This window comes from Hypanus sabinus, chromosome 7 (genome assembly GCF_030144855.1).
Source record: "Hypanus sabinus isolate sHypSab1 chromosome 7, sHypSab1.hap1, whole genome shotgun sequence".
Lineage (NCBI taxonomy): Eukaryota > Metazoa > Chordata > Chondrichthyes > Myliobatiformes > Dasyatidae > Hypanus > Hypanus sabinus.
The window spans coordinates 165,199,301-165,220,423 of record NC_082712.1 but is presented as its reverse complement, the minus strand read 5'-3'; the positions used below and the strand labels follow the sequence as shown (position 1 = coordinate 165,220,423).

The following is a 21,123-nucleotide window of genomic DNA, read 5'->3' as shown; positions in this document are numbered from 1 at the left end:
GTTAAATAAAAAGTGCAAAAATGTAAATAAAAAAAGTCATGAGCTGGTGTCCTTTCAGAAATCGAATGGGAGAGGGGAAGAAGCTGTTCCTGATTCATTGAGCGTGTGCCTTCAGGATCCTGATAGCATCACTGAGAACAAGGCATGGGTGATGGGGATCTTTGGTGACGATGGCATCACTCCTTAAAGATGTCCTGGATACTACAGAGGTTACTGTCAATGATTGAGTTGGCCAGTTTACAATCCTGCAGCTTATTTAGATCCCGTGCAGTTGCCCCCCCCCCCTCCCCACAACATTCCAGACAGAACGTAGCCAGCTCAAAGGCTCTGCATAGCACATCTGCAGAAAACTGTTAAGTTTCGCTATTTCAAACGGGAGAAAATCTGTGGATGCTGGAAATCCAAGCCACACGCAGAAAATGCTGAATGAACGCAGCAGGCCAGACAGCATCTATGGATAAGAATACTGTACTGCCGAGCGGTGTCGGCCCGACACGTCGACTGTAGTCTCTTCCATACACGCTGCCTGGCCTGCTGAGGTCCTCCAGCATTTTGTGTGTTTTGATATTTCGAAGTATTTATGACAAGTATGCCAAGTTGTCTTGTATTCTTTATGCAAGACAATCTCAATCTCTGTATCTTTCACAAAAGTGGAACCAGAATATTTTGGAAAAGTGAGGTAAAAAAAATGTTTGCAAAAAATGTTTAGGAGTTATGGAGAAGGCAGCGAAATGAAGATGGGCAGTAATCTCAGTGAATCACTCCACAGATTTGAGCAACCCAATAGCTTTCTATTGCCTTGTGTTTCCCCAGTTCTTTTCTTCCTTTAATTCAATGTTGTTGTTTGTGTCCGGAATATTATTTGCTACTTAGGAGTAGTGCTGCTTTTGCACAAGGGTTGGATCCTGATTTTGGGTACAGATGGTGCAGTTTGCACATTCTCCCTGTCACCACGGTTCCACCCATCTTCCAAAGCTGTGCTAGTTGGTTGGTGGAAAGGTCCGATTGTAGTTAAGATGGCAGGGTAATCATGGGAGGTACACTTGCTCCTTTTCTAATCAGCCAATCACGTGGCAGCAACTCAATGCATACAAGCATGCAGACATGGTCAAGAGGTTCAGTTGTTGTTCAGACCAAACATCAGAATGGGGCAGAAATGTCATCTAAGTGACTGTGACTGTTGGTGCCAGACAGGGTAGTCTGAGTATCTCAGAATCTGTTGATCTCCTGGGATTTTTATGCACAAGTTAAGAGTTAACAAGAGAACGGTGCGGAAAAAAAAATTAATCCAGTGAGCTGCAGTTCTGTGGGCAAACAATGAGCGAGGTCAGAGAAGAATGGCTAGACTTGTTAAAGCTGATAGAAGGCGCCAGTAACTCAAATAAATAACGTTACAACAGTGGTGTACGGAAATGCATCTCTGGATACACATTTCAAACCTTGAAGTGGATGGGCAACAGCAGCAAAAAACCAGAAACATACTTTATTAGGTAGAGGTGGGGTTTCTAGTAAAGTGACCACTGAGTGTACTTGGGCAGGTGGGAAGGAATACTTTACAGGGGTAAAGTGGGAGGGAATGGAGAGGAAAGAACATGTAACAGTACAGTACCTTCAGCCCATGATGTTGCACCAAGCCTTTAACCCTCTCCACGTTCAGTCTAACCCTTCCTTCCCACATGGCCCTCCATTGTTCTTTCATCCATGTGCCCATTTAGTTTTCAGTAACAGGAAGCCTGTGCCATCCAATTATACCCCTGTGCCCAATGAACCTACTAACCCATATTTGTTTGGAATATGGAAAAAGAAAGGACCACCCGGAGAACGTACAAGCTCCTTACAGGCAGTGGCGGGAATTGAACTTAGATTGCTGGTGCTGTAATGGCACTACACTAACCACTAGGCTCCTGTGCTGCCACTTAAATGTCCCTAATGTATCTGCCTCTAGCACCACCCGAAGGCAGCATGTTCCACACACATTCCACTCCATACAATACACCCAACTCTTACATCCCCTCATACCTTCCTGCAATCATCTTAAATTTGTTCCCTCCGATATTATGTATTTCCACCCTGAAGAAAAGGCACTGGTTGTCCACTCTGTCAATGCCTCCTATTATCTCCTGCATCCCTGATGGGAATGATTGGATCAATCAGACAGCCCAGACACTTGAGTAGCACAACTGTTACCTGCCTCTCATTAGCCTTCAGCTGAACGTTGTCTTCTGTCTTGCTGCAAACAGGAATGGACTGCTACGTTATCTCAGTAGCTGTAACTGGACTTCTGCCATCAAGGGGGATCATGGCCACTTCTGACTTTACAATGGAGGACGTGTTACTGATGTAACAGCTTGTAAGCCATGAAGACTGCCACAAGGAACTCCTACGGCAATATTCTGGAGATGATAAAACTGGTCTCAAGCAATCTCAGCCATCTTCCTTTGAGTTAGATAATACATCAACCCGTGGAGAGTTTCCTCTCAATTCCAGTTGATTTCAATTTTATTGGGTGCCATGGAACACACAGTACAGCATAGGATCATCACCTTGTGGAGAGGCTTGTGAGTTCTGAGATACTGAGAACGATGTTGTCTGATGCTCAGCTCCAGGTAGGGTCAACCATTGCAGCAAAGTCAAGGAGGAGGTACCAGACAAAGAGTCATCCAACCAAGGTTCAAAGCTTCATTTGTAATCGCACTCTGAGATTTGCCTTCTCCAAATAGCCACAAAACAAAGAAAAACCATCAAACCCGCCTCCCTCGCACAAAAAAACGGCAACACAAAAATGGGGGTGGGGTGGGGCTCGATGTTTTTCCTTGAACGGGTTCCAGGATTCTCTTTGTTTCATGGCAGTCCACGAGAAGGCGAATCTCAGGATTGTAAACTGCATGAATTCTTAAATAATAAATGGACTTTGAATGTTGCATGTGTTTCTGGATTCTGGTTACCCTTTCTTTTTGCTGTTTTTGAGCGGGAGATCAACGTGGACAGGGATGCTTTGGCGAGGAACAGCCCTACAGCCTGCCCTGGGCAGCGCAGTGTGTGCTGAACACTGCTGGACTGATTAGATGTCTGATATCCTGTGTGTTGTTCGCTCGCCTTTTGATATTTACACAATTAGTTCCTTTTTTATGTATTGAGTGTTCAATGTTTTATTGAACATGATGTTTATTTTGAGGCTGCCTGTGGGGAGAGTCTTACTCTGCATACATACTTTGAAAATGAATGCACTCTGAATATAAAACCTTGGGGTTCATCTTCTTGCAGGAGAAGCAGAAGAAACACAATGGAATCCACTAAAATCCATCAAACATCCAACGTGCAAAAGAAAAGAACAAATTGTGCAAACAGTAAGAAATGAACAAACAATACCCAGAAGGCAAATCACTGAGACCACGAAAGTGAGTCCACAGCCACAGGGACAACCCACTGCTCAGGTGGGTGCAGCCGGTCGAGACTCCTGCAAGTGAGGGGGAAGGGAGACGGGTCAGACACAAGCAGACAGGCCGGCCTCAGGTGAGGGGTCCTGGCTTACACAAGAGCAGTGAGCCAAATACCAGTGGTTAATTGGCTTAACGTCGGTTTGTTCTTCTCTCTCGAGCCCAGGCCCCACCTCCTCATTCTGACCCGAGTTTCAATCCGGCCGGAAGTCTGCTCCGGAATCGGCCGACGCAGCCGTAACTGCATTCTTGAGACTCCAGTTTGCCGCATCCTTCAGGATACCCCAAAAGCGCCAGATCGCTCGGACGGGTCGAAAGCACAGCTCCCCAAGGGAAATTACAGGCTGCAGATTGCAGTGATCGTAGTCCAAAAAAAGTATATTTAGCAGAATAGGTTGGTTAGTTGCCCGCAAAATGTTACTGTATATCACCAGCATCAGCTTGGGAGGGACTCGCTACTACCAAGACTTCTGCTTAACCACTCAGTGTTTGTTTGGCTTGAGGTCAATTTTTCTGTTTGATCTGAGCTCCACCAATTTGGGAGATATTGCTATGTTAAAAGTCCAAATTAAATACTTGTTGGTACTATTATAGTGCAGGAAAACTGTTATTACACAATAAGATAACATTTTAATTAGAACCAATCATGATTTTTGGACTGGACATTAGAAAACAAATTCCGTAGCTTGATTCTCTGAATACATGGCAGGCGATTGAATTTCATCATATCAATACATGATGGGCAACTGAGGTAGCAGCATTCAGCTGAGCTCATTGCAAACAGCATAAACACTCTTTCCTTAAGTACTTTCCAGTTTTGTGACCTTAAAAAAGAAAAGAATAAATGACATTAGAAATAGCAATTATTGAATATATGACTCATATTAAAATTAATTTCTACAAAAGATCCTGTTTAAAAAGACCTTGGATGTATCAGCAACAAACTTCATTTCTCTTCCATGCTGCAGCTTCAAGTGAAGCAAGATTAAGGAGGAATTTTCTTCAAGTATTGGTGAGTAGACCAAATTTAGATGCTTAAGTCTGTAGGTGCTTTTGTGTAGAGAATGCAAGCACTTTAAAGCAGAGGGTGTCAAAATCTCTAGTGGCTGTGCCCCAATCTGCATTGTCCCATATCACCCACCATTACTGATCAACTGAGCCCCAATGAGCGACAACCTCATTTGTAATCCTCATTAAATTTCTCTTTCGTATCAAAACTCCTCATCTCTGTAATCTCCTCTGACTTTTAACAGATCGGCAAGCCTCCAATTCTCATCTCTTGGCCATCCTTAAAGTTAACCAGTCAACTTGCCTGCAAAGACCCTGAGCTCCAGAACGGCCTCCGTAACTCATCCTGCCTCCCACCACCCAGAGACACAAACAGATACAAGTTGAGGCAGCAATTCACTTGATTTCCTTTCCGTTTTGTGCATTATATTCAACGTGGTCTCCGCTGTACGAGAGCAAAACAAAACAAATACAGAACGACGTGCATGTTTAATTTGTGCTAAATTTGTTTTTTTTTCTCGTGCCTGTGGCTTATATGAATCCATGCGCCAGTGATGCTGCTTCAAGTCAATGCACCTGTCAAACATGTACTTGCACACATGAAAATAAACTTGACTTTGACTGTATCTGTTCTGCAGAACACAAAAAAAATAGGAAGAGTCGGCCACTCTGCTTCTCAAGCCTGCCCTGTCATTCAATGTGATCATGGCTAGTCTATGCTGGTCTCAATCGTTCCCCATAACCTTCAATTCCTCAATCTTTCAAATATTCATCAATCTCCACATTAATTATAATCTCATCATCTCGCCTACTCCACCCTCAGCTGAAATTCCTCCGCTCTCAACACAGTTGGTAATAATAATAGAAAATGTCAGAAATACTATAAAGCAGTTTCTGTGGAGTCAGAAACCAAGTCATCAAGTGAAATACTGCTTGTTTGTCTCTTCGCAAATGCTGTCTGACTTGCTGAAGATTTCTGGCATTTTTGTTCTTAATTTTGGTTTTCCAGCATCTGCAGCACTTTGCTTTTGCCTCACCAGTAAACGCAGCAAGCCATATCTTTAAAATATTCTCGGAAGAAATTCCCACCTTCCCTCAGTCCAATTACACCCAGCCCCTTCAGTTATGTTACCATTGGTTAATACAAGTTAACTTGAACACCCAAGTAGGCTCCAGGGCCAGCTTTATCCGAAAGCCTTACCTGGTTATCTATACACTTGAACTGCCAAGACCAGCTGCTATTGTACAGGAATGGTCGGAGGTCAAAGCGATTATCATCAGGATTATAGTCTTCGGCATGGTATGAAGGTGTCAGCGTGGTCATTTTGTGCCGGTTAATAGAATACATGCGGAAGAAATGTTTCACCTTCTCAGCCACCTTGAGACAAATTAACATTTCAAATTTACTTCAAAAGCCATGACTCAAATGCTCTTTCATGTTCCAACTTGAAGGTGTGCGTGCGCCCTTAACTCCTGGTGGAGCCGTTGGGGCGCCGTCATGACAAGCTTTTTACACCGAACTTTCTGGTGATTGCTCATCGTACGGCGTGTCTTGGGCATCTGAAACCTGGCACAGCCCATCCCTCTCCAGGTTTTTTCCCCCTACGGGAAAAAACTGTGCCAGCTCAACACTCAACCCAGGCACGGATGGAAAGCGTGTAAGGGAGCCAGCCGGAATCGAACTCGGGAGATCAGGATTCAATCTCGCCCAGAAATCCAGTGCTGATGCCACTATGCCACCAGCCTGTACAACTTGAAGGTAATAATTGCTAATTTTACATTATGAGATTAGTAAGATCTTAGTTAACCTAAAACAAGAAAGGATATGAATGAAAGGAAGGAATATAACATTAATTACAAACCCACCTTGGTCATTAAGTGACTCAAGAGAGTGAATGCCCTACATCTGTTCCCACATTCAGCTCAGTAATTTAATTACTGAGCACCTCTCCTCAAGAAATGTGTTTGCTTCGGATCAAGTCCTCTGCTAACACAACTACTTTGGTTCACAATCAACTTTTCTGCACTAAATTACACAGTAGACTGAAGCAAGCCTAAAAAGATACATTTATACATCCCTTTTTGAAAAATTCTGGACATTCTGTGAAAAATAACAACACAAGTTTGGCAAACCTAGTGATTTTAACAGAATTGGGTTTATTATCACTGATGTAAGCTATGAAATTTGTTTTGTGGCAACAGAGCAGTGCAGACATAAACTATTAAAAGTTACAATTAAAAAAGTATTGCCAACGAGGAATAGCGATGTGGTGTTCACGGACCATTCAGAAATCTGATGGTAGAGGAGAAGAAGCTGCTCCTAGAACACTGACTGTGGGCCTTTCGTACCTCCTCTCTTTGATGGTAGTAATGAGAAGAACATATATGTATCTTGTATCTAAATCTGAAACTGAATCTAAACATTGGTCGCCAATGTCTTCTCACACCGTTCAGTTCTAATACTAAACAGTACTAACAAATATATCCCGAAGGTTTTAGTGGAATTTCTTCTCTCAATTTTAAAATAACATTTTCCGTGTACTTACTTGGTACTTGAAACTTTGTGAAATTACTGCAACGTTAGGCTCACCTGCCGAGGGGTACAGATGGTTTTCCATATGTGTATCAGCTTGCAGAACATGCTGTAAGGGCCACACTTCGCAATTTTCCTTAGTTTCCCGAACACTGAGAGTTCCCCGTACGTCATTCCCATATCGGCCTACGTGGAAGTGATGGATTGAAACATTTGCTTTATGCTGGAATGGAAATCACTGTCTACATAATGACTGTTGACATTGGTTTAAGATGGCACTGGTGAAACACACTGATGACTTACAGGCAGCAAATAAATCTACTACCTACTCTATTAATCACACTTTTTCTCAACAATGATCACTGCAATCAATAGCTTGTAACTTTCCCTTCTGAGATGAGGTTTTGATCCACCAGTAAAACCTGGCATTTTTGTGGTGTGAACGGAAGTCTCAAAGGTGCAGGACAGTACTGGGGCGGTGCGTACGAGCCAAATTGAGGCAGCAGAGCCCAGGACCGAGAGAGTATCGAAGTGGCAGGGCCCAGGTCTGAAAACGAGCAACAAGTGCTGGTCCAGATTGAAAGAGTCACGGCGATGGGCCCAGAGACGAGGAAAGGGCTGGTGTTCAGCCTGCTGCTCGGCAAGATTTGCTCATTTCAGCACTGAACTGAGGCCGTGGCCTGCAACTCACAGGCTCCTGGACCGGCTACAGTGATGACTGAATTCGTGGATATAGACTTACTTTAGTTAACTTTTGTTCTGAATTACTTGCTTACTTTTTATTGTTTGTATTTTATTTTTGCACATTGGTTGTTTGACGATCTTTTTTAATGAGTTCTATCGGGTTTCTTTGTTTTGTGGCTGCCTATAATGGGGAGGAATTTTAAGGTTGTATTTCCTGCACAGTATACACTGTAAACTGTAAAAAAACGGACTGTACCGTCCACCAGGTGGAACTTCACTCTTGCAAACACATTACAGTATGGACAATAGGTGCAGGAGTAGGCCATTCGGCCCTTCGAGCCAGCACCGCCATTCAATGTGTTCGTGGCTGATCATCCACAATCAGTACCCCGTTCCTGCCTTCTCCCCATATCCCTTGACTCTGCTATCTTTAAGAGCTCTATCTAACATGCCAAAGGGGAAAAAAAAAGTAAAAATATATTCAAAACATGTAACAGTATATGCTGACTGGTGTGATCTCGCTGCAGGATGTACTTCACCAGGGTCAGACTCTGGTTAGGCTTACCTGGATTCGTTTCTGGTCACATTATAGACGTGCAGGCTTTGGCGAGCATGCAGAACGGGTTTACAAGGAATTAGAAGGCATGTCCTATAAGGAGAGGTTGGACAAACTTGGATTGTTTTCTCTGGATAGGCAGAGGCTAACAGGAGACCTGACAGAAGCTTGTGATTATGGGAAGCACAGATAGAACAATCTGCTTGTACCCTTTTCCAAGAGTTGAAATGTCTAACATGAGAGGGTATGCATTTTAATAATAGAGGACTCTGCGAGTGAGGGGGATCTGGTGTTATTGTCATTTTTTTTCTCTGCAAGGGAGGTGCTTTTCAGGGTTTGCGTGTTTGGTTTCTTTTCTTTTTCATGCGGGGTGGGGGAGTTCTGTCTTTTCTTTCAGCAGTTCCTGTGGATTTCCTATATCTCATGGCTATCTGGAGAAGACAACTATCAGAGCTGTATTGCACGTGCATACCTTAACAATAAAATGAACCTTTAATTTAACGGTGGGGAAAGAAGAGTTCACATGAGGTTGGGGGGGAAAGTATTTTTTTTTTAAAAAGAGAGTGGTGGGTGGCTGAAATGAACTGCCAGGGGTAGTACAAAGGTCTATGCGAATAGCTGACAGGACCATAGGGGTCTCCCTACCATCCACTGGGGAGATTTATCAAGAGCACTGCATACACAGAGCCCTTAGTATTATTAAGGATCCCACCCATCCATCATCATCTTTGACTTTCCACCATCAGATAGGAGACTCCGATGCATAAAAATAAGAAGAGTTAGAATAGGAAACTGTTTCTACCCTCAGGCCTTCTAAGTGTCACTGGTTAACCTGTTCCATTCCTTACAGAATTTAATTCAAGCACTTTAGTTTGTTATTTATGTGTGATTCATCTGTAGATGTTATCCTTACCTTTATGAGATGTACGTGTTATGTGTACTACTGCGCTTTACAGCCTGGTTTGGAGGAATGTCTCACTTGACATGATATATGTATATTGTTAAATGACAATAAACTGACTCGATGGTGGAGACAGATATGATAGAGACATTTAGAGCTTTTTAGAAAGGCACATGGATGAACAGAGAATGTATATCCACGAGCCTCTCTAAGAGATACCTCAAGCAAAAAAGGGATCACCTCAGTTCGGTATTTAATTACTAGCTTAATTCATTTGGTACAACATCATTTGGCAAAAGGGTCTGTTCCTGTGCTGCACTGTTCAATGTTTTACGTCTGCATCACAGGGTGCAGCCGTAGGAACCTGACGTGTCTTCAGAGCTCTCTGCTTTTCCCACGTATAAAACTGTGCACACCGAATATTACACCACATCAAAGCAGTCAAGGAGTTAAGTGTGATCACTTGTTAAATTTAATGCCCGGGGTGAACCTACACAGAGCATACTGTAAATTCCAGTGTATAAGCCGAGAATTTGCCCTAAATTTTGGTCCTAAAATTAGCGGGTCGGCTTATACAGAGGGTGCCAACCTGGGAAAAACGAATACACGGAATACATCGTATTTATTGCCTGTTTTTGAGTCAAATTGGTTCCACTGTCGACGCATGAATTCTTTGGTTTGTTTAAACTCGCATCTAGTGGCTGGAGCACGGACATCAAACCACCGGGGATGACTGCAATTTCTGTATTTTCAGCTTTCAATGCTGCTTTTGTCTCACCTGACAAGTGCACTTTGAACAAGTCCCAGACAAGTAGCGGCTTTTCCTTCCTGACACCTTCGGGACATCAACACCACACCTCTTTAACCCACTTCAAGCAACCCGCTTCATCCATCCAGTAGCGTTCTTAAACGTAAACAGCACCCCGCAGGAATTTTCTGTGCAATCATTGTTTTTTGTCTCAACACAAGGTCACGTCTATTCATAAATCGGGTGCACCGAATTTGCGTAGCTTGGAAATTTTGGCTGGCCGCATGGTGTTTTTCATCCCATTTCAACGCTTGAACTCAAATCATTTCTCTGGTAACGATGTATCCTGACAATCGCTGGTGATTCACCCACTCTAAAACTTTTTCTTCCAGTTCTGGCCACTGGCATGTTTTCCTGCGGTTTGCACATTTTGTCTTTGGCATTTCCCTCAGCGTGCTCTCTGCCTTCCTCCACTCTCTCACTCTCTCTCGTTTACACTAAACTTCATAGCAGCTGCAGAATTATTTGTTCCTTTAGCAAAATCAACAACCTTCAGCTTGAAGCCAGCATCGTATCACATTTATCTTAATCTTTTGTACACGGTGGTCGCAAACTCAATACTGAGTACGCATTCTGATCCCGCCATCCCGTGTTATGTTTTACGTTTTAACGAGATTATGATGGGCGCTAAATGGTTTCACAGGGGTTAAATTACAGAGGATTCTATTCCATTGGAAATCTAATCCAAAATTTCTCTCCCTGATTTATTTATTAAGAATTCGCCTATAACGCTCTACAATATGTAGGCCTGTTTTCTTAGCAGGTACTGATTCACAAAATTTCCAGGGTCCGGATCTGGCAAAGCAGAGTACCGGCATGTGAGATCTTGTGATCTTTTCTGGTTAAATCAGAAACCTCTACAAAAGGGGTTGGCTTATACAAAGGTAGCATGAAAAATTCATTTTTTTAACCTTGTAAATGGGGGGTCGGCTTATACTCTGGGTCAGCTTATACTCCAGAATATACGGTATAACGAAGGCTATTATAAAGGTCTACAGAAACTAGGCCAAGATTAATAAAGACGTTAGATGAAAAGCAAGGAAGTTATAACTGAACTCTTACAAAACACTATCTCTGGGCATCACATTTCAGGAAGAATATCTGAATGAAATGGAGGAACACGTTTACCAGAATGATAGAAAGGCAATAAAGATGTCCATAAAATGGAAGTGAGATTTACGAGAAGATCAAATCATTTACTCAAAATTATGTGGTGTTTTGTTAAGTAAAGAAATTGCTTCCGATTCAGTGCAATGACCGATGAATCAGGTGATGAGAATACTGACGTGGAACTTTGAGTACGTGCAGAATTGGGAACCCTTTGAAGAGTTTCCAGGAATCCTTGTATGAAGATAAATAGCCACTGAAACCAGACTGAATACTTGTCTTCACAGGAAACTGGCCAAATACAGATGTTCGTGTTAAAGGCAAGAAGTATAAAGGACACAGGCAAAGAGTAGTTGTATGGCACTTGTAAAAACTTGACCTCCTCAGCTATACTGTTCCATACATCTAAATTTCCGTTATGCTTAATAACATCTGGCCTAATATTTTCAATGCTGAGCCTTCTATTTAAAACGGCAAGTACCAATGCATATTGTAGACAAACAGAAGTTACACTGAGGTAGATAAATAAGTACCTCGTCCGTCTGTGCTATCTGGCCCTCTGCCAGTGGCTCCAGTTCAGCTGTTGGTGGCGCAGACATAATACTGTAACAGAACAACACCATAAACCTCAACACAAGCAGACAATGAAAGGCTCAAAGTATTCAGATTTATTTGTCATCTGTACATCGAAAATAAAGCAGTGAAATGCATTGCTTGTGTTAACAACCAACACAACTTAGGGCTTTGCTGGGGGCAGCCCTAAATATCACACTTTCTGACACCAACATAGTTTGCCCATAATGCTCGGCAGAACACAGAGACAAAAAATGACAAAACAACAGGTAAACAAGCCCCGTTCCTCCCTTCTGCCCACCCACACACTGACAGTATCTCCAAGCTTAAGACCATAAAACAAAGGAGCAGAATTAGAATGTTCAGCCCATTGAGATTATTCCGCCATTTAATCATGGCTGATTAACCATCTCCCTCAACCCCATTCTCCTGCCTTCTCCCCGTAATCTTTGAGGCCCTTATCAATCTTGAACTTATCGATCTCCATGTTAAATATGCTCAATGACTTGACCTGCACAGCTGTTTGTGCCAATGAATTCCACAGATTCACCACCCTCTGGCTAAAGAAATTTCTCCTCATCTTTGTTCGAAAGGGACACCCTTGTATTCCGAGTGTGCCCTCTAGTCCTAAACTCCCCCACTATAGGAACATCCTCTCCACATCCACTCTACCTAGGCCTTTCAATATTTGATAGGTTTCAATTAGATCCACCTCTCATTCCTCTAAACTACAATGAGTACAGGCCCAGAGCCATCAAATGCTCCTCATACGTTAACCTTTTCATTCCCAGGATCATTCTCATGAACCTCCTCTGGAACATCTCCAATGCTTTCTCATCCTTTGTTACATCAGAGGCCCAAAACTGCTCACAATACTCCCAAGTGTAGTCTGATCAATGCATTATAAAGACTCGGCATTACATCCTTGTCCTCTAGTCCTCTCAAAATTACTGTGAACGTTGAATTTCCTTTCTTCACCACCAACCCAACCTAAAAGTTAACCTTCAGGGAATCTTGCAGAAGCGGCCCCATGTTTCTTTGCACTTCTGGCTTCTGAATTTGCTCCCCATTGAACCCAAAGGAAGCTCAAATTGCATTTTGGATACCAAATTAAAATAAAAGATAAAACTACACACTTACTTTCGGAGAGCTGTGATCTGGAAGTTTTCAATACAGTACTGGATGAAGTTTCTGAGATCCGTCTTACTAATGCCGCCAATTGGATTGATGTCTGCACTGGAGCAGTCGTACTTGGTCAGGTATCCTCTGAGACTGTGAAAGATCAGCGTGGTAAGGCTAGGGAACCAATTACTGTTCAACACCACCCCCCTAATTTTGCACTCCATTTCATATCCATGATTGGCTAATTTCAAGGCTGCACCAAGAAGGCATGTTTTCACATGGACTGGAACACCAATTCCATTCTTTCATTCATTTGTTAATGCCACGTTATTTGACGCAGGTGATCATGCACTGCCGAAGTGGTTTACCATTGCCTTCTTCTGGGCAGTGTCTTCACAAGACGGGTGATACAAGCCGTTATTAATACTCTTCAGAGATTGCCTGCCTGGCATCAGTGTTTGCAGGACTTATGATATGCACTGGCTACTCATATGACCATCTACCCCTTGTCCCCCCCCCCCCCGAATGCTGCAAGAAATGCATCTCTCCTGGAGCGGAACTGGATCGGTCGAAAAGGAAGCATGCATTGTTGCTGCAGCTTTGATAATTAAACCCACGAGCACGATGTGCATTAACCGTCAGAGACAACACAGCAGCATGAGAATAGGACTGCTGGACGGACTCAGTGGGTCAGGAGGAGGAACTATCAGTGCTAGGAGTCGAAACCCTGCACCAGGACCAAGTTTGGGAGGGCACCCAGTATGGAACTTCTTTTAGTCATTTGTCTCACAGTCAAGCAGTCCAACGAAATACAGTACTTTTCAAACCGGGCAGGAAAAGCTCATCCCTCATCCACTGGGAAAGGCAGAACAAAAGACCAGCGAAGCCGAATCTCAGAAACAGAAGCAGGAGGTTCAAGAGATTCTCAGCACGTCAGAGGGAGAAACAAAGTGAATGCCTCAGGTTAAAAAACTCTCATCATATAATTGATTTCACAGCTTCTGCTTGACCCACTGAATATTAAGCATTCCATCTTCCACCGGTGTGGCAGAGGGCTGACCTGGGGAGTAGTTAAGGGCTACGGGATAAAGACGGAAGAACGGGTTTGGTAAAGTAAGAATGAGCCATGACTGAATGATGGAGCAGACTCGATGAGCTGGATGCTCCTATACTTTACAGTTTATTCCTCCACAGAGGATGCCTGGTCAGATGCGATTTCCATCGGCTCTAATCTCACCTCTCATCCACGTTGGCGGATCCCAGAACCAACAATCCTCCAGGTTTCCCAAGAGTCCATAAGCTCAACTGAGCAAAGAGATAGGCAAGGACCATTCGGATTCTAGCCTTAAATGCACAAAAGGTTATTCTATCATGTTCATACCTTCACAAAAGACTCTTACCAAGTACCGCATCTAGGATTTCAAACCAAAGCAGCAAATTTTGCATTAAGGAATGCTATTAATTATAATGACTGTTTCCTCCTGATAACAGGACTGGGAACAATGTTACAACAATAAAGCTACCGCAGTGGGCATAATACCATTAGAAACACATTAATCAAACATGTTTCCACTGCCAAGGCAGAAGTTACAGGAATAACTCAAAAGTACAGTACAGTGCAAAAGACTTGGGCACATATACAGTATATAGCTAGATTTCCCAAGTCAGTGGCACATTACTATATTTGTCAACATGGAGTGGTGAGTGGGTTTGAAGGAGGAAAGGATGTTGGGAATGGGAAGGGTGGAGCACTGTGGAAGGGGGGTAGGACAGGTGGCAGAGAAGGAATCCCAAGGGCAGGAAGTGGCGAGGGGGCAGACACACACAGCCTTGTGACTCCAGGAAAAATAATCTGATTCCAAACAATTGGTCTATTGATCACTACAGAAAGTCTCTTTGGTGTTTTTCACTAACACCGCCCCCCCCCCACCTTCCCTTTTCCCAACTATGATTCCCCTCTCCCTGACCCCTTCCCACTCTCAGTCTGCAGTAGAGACCCGAATCAGAATCAGGGTCTTCACCACCAGCATGTCATGATTTATTTTTCCAGCAGTACAATGCAATACTTAAAATTAATACAGTGCTGTGCAGAGGTCTTGGGCACCTCAGCTGCATATGTCTGAAAGTTTTGTATTCTCATATGAGGTTAGTGCACTGAAAAGAAACCTCCTTGTGTTTCAGCAAATCGAGAATCTGCACAGAGAGGCGCGGCAAAAAGGAACTCATAAAGTAAATTCAAAACATCTGGTCTAAGACCAGGCCCAAGGACTAAGATGTTCTGTGAGTGAATATTGGAATCGAACATTTATCTAAACTTCTGCAAAATAATCACATGCATTTTTAACAAGTTGGTTTGCCAAGAGGATGCCTTGGAAATATTAACTACTTTAAAAAGGCAATCTTGGATGCCTTCTGCTGCATGTATTACGATAGTTCTACAAAACCTCTGAGGGGAGAGGTCACAATCCAGGACAGGTTGCTGAAGAACCAAATAAAAGTTACCAGGTATTCATTAACTAGGGGAAGGAATTATCACATGAGGAGTGTTTGATGACTCTAGGCCTATATTCGCTGAAATCTAGATAAATGAAAGGGGGGTATCTTGTTGAAACCCATTGAATATTGAAAGGCTTAGACATGGAGAAGATGATTCCAATAGTGGAGAGAGTCTAGGACCAGAGGCATGGTCTCAGAATACAAGGACATCTCATTAGAACAGAGATGAGGAGGAATTTATTCAGATAGAGAGTGGTGAATTTGTGGAATTGATTGCTACAGAGAGATATGGAAGCCAAGTCAATGAGCATACTTAACAACGAGGTTGACAAGTTCTGTACCTCCTAATATTATTAATGCACTTTAGTTTGTTTTTTATGTGCACTTGCATTTTATCTCAGTTCATCGATCCTGCACTGCAAGTCGCCCCCACGTGTCCTGTGGCTGACAAGACTGATTAAAAACATTTAGTCCTACTACACCAGTGCTGTTCTTACTCCACACACACATAACAGTAACTAGAAACAGGAGTATATTATGTCCCATCTTCATCTATCATGCACACCATGCACTTGACATTGGCAAAAAAACAATTAGTTATCTGTACCTGCAAATTCTGAAGAGCTATGTTCTCCCGACGACAACCACCATGCACAGTAAATTGTGGTAATTTGCCAGTCACCAGCTTGAAAATCATAATCACAGCCTTCACAGCAGGGTCGATGTTCAGGTTTATATGATGACTGCAATAAAACCATAAAGAGTATGGAGGTTAAATGCAAACTAACATACACCCAATGGCCACTTTCTTAGGTACACCTGCTCATTAATGCAAATATCTAATCAGTCAATCATTTGGCAACAACTCAATGTATAAAAGAATGCAGACGTGGTCCAGAGGTTCAGTTATTGTTCAGATCAAACATAATGGTGAAGAGATGTGACCTAGGTGACTTTGACCATAGAATGATTGTTGGTGCCAGACGGGGTGGTTTGAGTATCTCAGAAACTGCTGATCTCCTGGGATTTCCACAAACAATAGTCTCTAGAGTTTATGGTGCAAAAAACACCAAAAAATCCACTGAGCTGCAGTTCTATGGGTGACAATACCTTGCTAATGAGAGAAGTCAGAGCAGAATGGCCAGACTGGGTGAAACTGAAAGGAAGGGGACAGCAACTCAACTAATCATGCGTTACAATAGAGGTGTGCAGAAGAGCATCTCTGAACACACAACACCTCAAATCTTGGTGTGAATGAGCTACAGTAGCATAAGACCATTATCATACGTTCTGTTGTCTCTTTATTAGGTACAGGAAGTACCAAATACCGTGGCCACTGAGTGTAGAGTAGAATTTTACAACAAACGTCCTCTCAAAGCTACATGTTTATGTACCTATGCTAATGACTGCCATGCAATCTCTTCATATTTTATATTTTCTTACACGTAGGAGCTCATTCGGCCGGCTCAGAGCAACATGTTCAAACCCAGTCTCCCATATTTCCTGGAAATCAACACTCCCGATTAATAACCCCCCGCCCCCCCCCCCGATTCTCCTGTCCCACCCACCCCACGGACAATTAACCAACAACCAATGGCTTATTGGGATGAGAGGGGAAACTAGGGTGCACATCCACAGGGAAAGCATGCAAACTCCACACGGACAGCACAAGAGGTCAGAGATAAACTTGGGTCATGGGAGCTGTGATACAGCTGTACTACCTACATGGTTACCATGTGCTGTGGTATTTCTACAAGACCTGCTTGCTTCTTGCTACCATCAGAGAGGAAGTACAGGAGCCTGAAGACACACACTCAACATTTTAGAAAAAGCTTCTTCCCCTCTGCCATCAGATTTCTGAATAGACAGTGAACCCATGAACGATATCTCATTATATCTGCTCTACTTATATATGTTCAGGTGTATGATAGGCTTCAGAAATGCAGATAAGTGCTCCTACTAGATTAAGTAGAACAGAATGTCAAGCTGAAAGACAGAACTTTGCTTTTGAAATGAAAATACCGAAAGGCGGGCCAAAAATCATAGGTAAGAAAGTTCCTTGAAAGATAATGAAAAATGTTTATACAAAATAAAATTAATCAATGTTTTGCCTTTGAAACAGATTCTGCACTGCAGGCAGAACTCCACAAGCCTTAAAAACACTAGCTCATTAGCTTTCAGCATTATAAATCATTGTTCAAGGTTCAGAACGTTGGACAAGTGAGTAAACCAATTCTGCACACTCAGTGTTTTCACTCATGCCTCACCTGCCTATTTGCTCAGCTACCTCCTTGGCCCGGTTACAGGTATCTTGAGACGAGTTCTCGCTGGCCATGTAGCAAGTGGTAAAGATGTGTCGACAGAATTCCCGAGGGTCTTTGGGTGTGTAATTAGGATCATTGACAATTCTCCGGGCATCTTCCAGCACCTGCTGATCTGAAAGGACATTACAGTAACTTTCAGAGCTAATTCACAGATAATGATTTCTATAGATGTATTGCAGAGAGTACACTGACTGACTGCATCACAGCCTGGTATGGAAACACCAATGTCTTTGAATGGAAAATCCTACAGAGAGTAGTGTATTCAGCCCAGTACCACATGGGTAAAGCCCTCTCGACCATTCAGCCCATCCACATGAAACACTGTCGTAGAAAAGCAGCATCCATCATCAGAGATCCCCACCACCCAGGTCATAGTCTCTTCTCACTGCTGTCATCAGGTAGATGGTACAAGTTCCTCAGGACCCGCACCACCAGGCTCAAGAACAGTTACTACCCCTCAACCATCAGGCTCTTGAATAAAATGGGCTAACTACACAACTTCACTTGCCCATCATTGAAATGTTCACATAACCAATGATCTCGCTTTCAAGGACTCTTCATCTCATTATCTCATGTTGTCTATTTATTGCTATTTATTAATATTGCATTTGCAGTTTGTCATCTTCTGTACTCTTACTGATCTTTCATTGATCTTCTTGTAGTTACTATTCTATAGATTTGCTGAGCACGTCCAAAGAGAATGAATCTCAGGGTTGTATATGGTGACAAATGGACTTTGATAGTTTGCAATAAGCAGTATTTTGATCCAAAACCTGGTGAAATATGTTAAATTGCTTACTCTAAATATTTCCACTTAAAAGCAAAATTGCTATGTTGCTTATTGTTAATCATCTTGGACTAATAATCTAAACATGAGAGTTCAAAGCACACCATGTCAGAAGAGGGATTTACATTTAACAAACTAATTTAAAATATCTAGAGTGTACCCTGAGTAGTGGTAATAATTTCAATTGGTATAGATTGCAATAGGTACATTTAATGTCAGAGAAATGTATACAATATACATCCTGAAATTCTTTTTCTTTGAAACAGAGGAATGCCCCAAAGAATGAATGATGGTTAGTTAAATGGTAGAACCCCAAAGCCCCCCCAACTCCCCCTCCCATGCATAAGCAGTAGCAATGACCCCCTCCTCATCAGCACACCCCACCAAGCACTCAAGTGTGCAGCAAAGCATCATAGTGGCTACGAAAGTAAGTACCTTCATACAAATCCAAGTTGTTCAACAATCCCCTTCTGCAAATCAAAATGGCTGAACGTGTTTCTATTATGTGGATGACGTTGAAATGCTGAAAAGCCTTTCATTTCAAGGACATTAGCCTTTCCGGCAACATCCCACCATTTCTAGTTATTTTTTTCCTTTTAATATTTAAAAATAAACTTTGGATACCACAGCAAACTAGGCAGGAGAGACAAGTAATGTATTGGGTACAACTCCAATGAGTCCACCTCACACTTGAACCTTGGCAACAAGACTCTATCACAACCTGCCAGCACTAGTCAGCAGATGGATGTTTTATTTATTTGTTTAGAGATACAGCCCTTCAGCCCAATGAGCCACACTGCCCAGCAACCCAACTAGTTAACACCAACCTAATCATAAGACAATTTACAATGACCAACTAACCTACTAACCAGTACGTCTTTGGACTTTGGGAGGAAACCGGAGCACCTGGAGGAAACCCATGCAGTCACGGGGAGAACGTACAAACTCCTTACAGAGGACACCGGAATTGAACTCTGAACTCCAGAACACCCCGGGCTGTAATAGCATCGTGCTAATGGCTACACTACCCATGTCTGAGATTTGGGGCACAAACACGAGAAAATCTGCAGATGCTGGAGATCGAAAGCAACACACACAAAACACTGGAGGGACTCAGCAGGCCAGGCAGCATCTACGGAAAAGAGTGAACGGTTGACGTTTCGGGTCGCGAGCCTTCCTCAGGACTGAAGAAGGGTCTCGGCACGAAACATTGAACGTTTACTCTTTTCCTCAGATGCTGCCTGGCCTGCTGAGTTCCTCCAGCATTTTGTCTGTGTTGCTCTGAGATTTGGGGAATGGCTGGAACAACTCAATTCACTTCCCTCTGTGAGGAGAATTAAGTTGGCTACCCATCCAGAGTCCAGTGGGACCTGATGAAATACGTCGGGATCGTGTCAACTCGGCGGATAATCTGATTAAACATTTTGCATTGGTTTTGCCAGGTCACCCCAAACCATCAATGCATGGTGTTTTGGTATCAAGCCAGCCAAACGCCTTTTGCAGATTAATTATTCACGATTAATCAGATGAGGCAACAAAACTGAACCCTGAGGCTCAAGACCAGGTTTATGTTGACGATGGTTGGGGTTTGGATCTACCCGAGTAGATCTCTAAATGTTGGGAACCATGAGAATTTACTCAGCATCACTGCCAAGTTAGTTGCAATTTGGTCTGAAACACAAGCTACCCCAATGCCAAACATAAACATGAAAACATCCCATAATGTAACATGAGCTGGCCAGTGGTGCAGTGGCATCTGCACCACACTTCGAGGCCAGTGGTCCCAGGTTCAAGTCTGGCCGGTTCCCTGCACGCTTTCCGCCTGTGCTGCGTTGAGAGTCGAGCTAGAAACTCAGCCTCAAAGAACAAACAAAATGCTAAAGAACCGGCCCGGTGTGCCACCAGGGACAACAGCATTAATGCAACCACTGGTTGTTACTAAGCAAGGACAGGCACCAAGGGTCAAAGTCTTTGCACACTTGAACCCAAACAGACCAGATTGAATGGGAGAGTCAGGTTCACGCACAGTATCAGCTGCAATATTACTAAATGACGGGGAAGATTTGACAACAGTATGGACAACCTCTACCTCGTTCTTAAGAGAAATGGGATTAGGAGTGTAAATGAGACAAAATGGATCTGCACTTACTTCCATTTGACACAGCAGAGCACACTTGACAACACATGGAATAGACAATGCAGGCTGAGGCCGAACTATCAATGCCCCCACTGAGAGGTAGAAAAAAACCAGCCTGTGGACACAGAAAGAACAGGGTGAAATGGCAGAAATGACAAGCAAGGAGCCTGCTAAACCCAGAACATCTCCCACACATTTCCTTCCTGCCGGTTCACTAGTGCAAGGACGGATATATAGTGGAGAGTATCCTGACTGGTTGTATCATGCCTGTTGTGGAAACACCAGTGCCTAAAAGTCTACACAAAGGGGGTGGATTAAGCCCAGTTCATCATGGATAAAGCCCTCCCCACCATCGAGCGCATCTACAAGAAGCACTGCCGCAAGAAAGCAGCATCCATTATCAAGGACCCTGCCAGCCAGACCATCCTCTCTTCCCACTGCTGCTATTGGGAAGGAGATACCAGGGCCCTAGGTCCCACTTCATCAGGTTCAGGAAGTTTTACTTCAACCATGAGACTCCTGAACTGACATGGATAACTTCATTCAGCTATGCACTGAACTTTCAACAACTCTACAACTTATGTTGTCTGTTATTTATTTATTCGTGTTTTTGTATTTGCACAGTTTCTTTTGCACATTGGAGGCCATGG

General features: G+C 43.1%; 1 protein-coding gene across 1 annotated transcript in view; it reads right to left on the bottom strand.

The window, feature by feature from the left end:
• Positions 1 to 4,044: 4,044 nt before the first annotated feature.
• The window catches only part of nadsyn1 (NAD synthetase 1), an 83,159-nt gene continuing 66,080 nt past the window's right edge, over positions 4,045 to 21,123 (bottom strand). The window contains exons 13-21 of the mRNA XM_059976044.1: positions 20,486 to 20,588; positions 17,493 to 17,661; positions 15,833 to 15,968; positions 13,967 to 14,073; positions 12,748 to 12,879; positions 11,568 to 11,637; positions 7,036 to 7,164; positions 5,647 to 5,823; positions 4,045 to 4,261 (exon numbers count right to left, since the gene is read on the bottom strand). Coding sequence (XP_059832027.1) covers positions 4,238 to 4,261; positions 5,647 to 5,823; positions 7,036 to 7,164; positions 11,568 to 11,637; positions 12,748 to 12,879; positions 13,967 to 14,073; positions 15,833 to 15,968; positions 17,493 to 17,661; positions 20,486 to 20,588 — 1,047 coding nt within the window. The 3' untranslated portion in view covers positions 4,045 to 4,237. The remainder of the gene's footprint in view (positions 4,262 to 5,646; positions 5,824 to 7,035; positions 7,165 to 11,567; positions 11,638 to 12,747; positions 12,880 to 13,966; positions 14,074 to 15,832; positions 15,969 to 17,492; positions 17,662 to 20,485; positions 20,589 to 21,123) is intronic.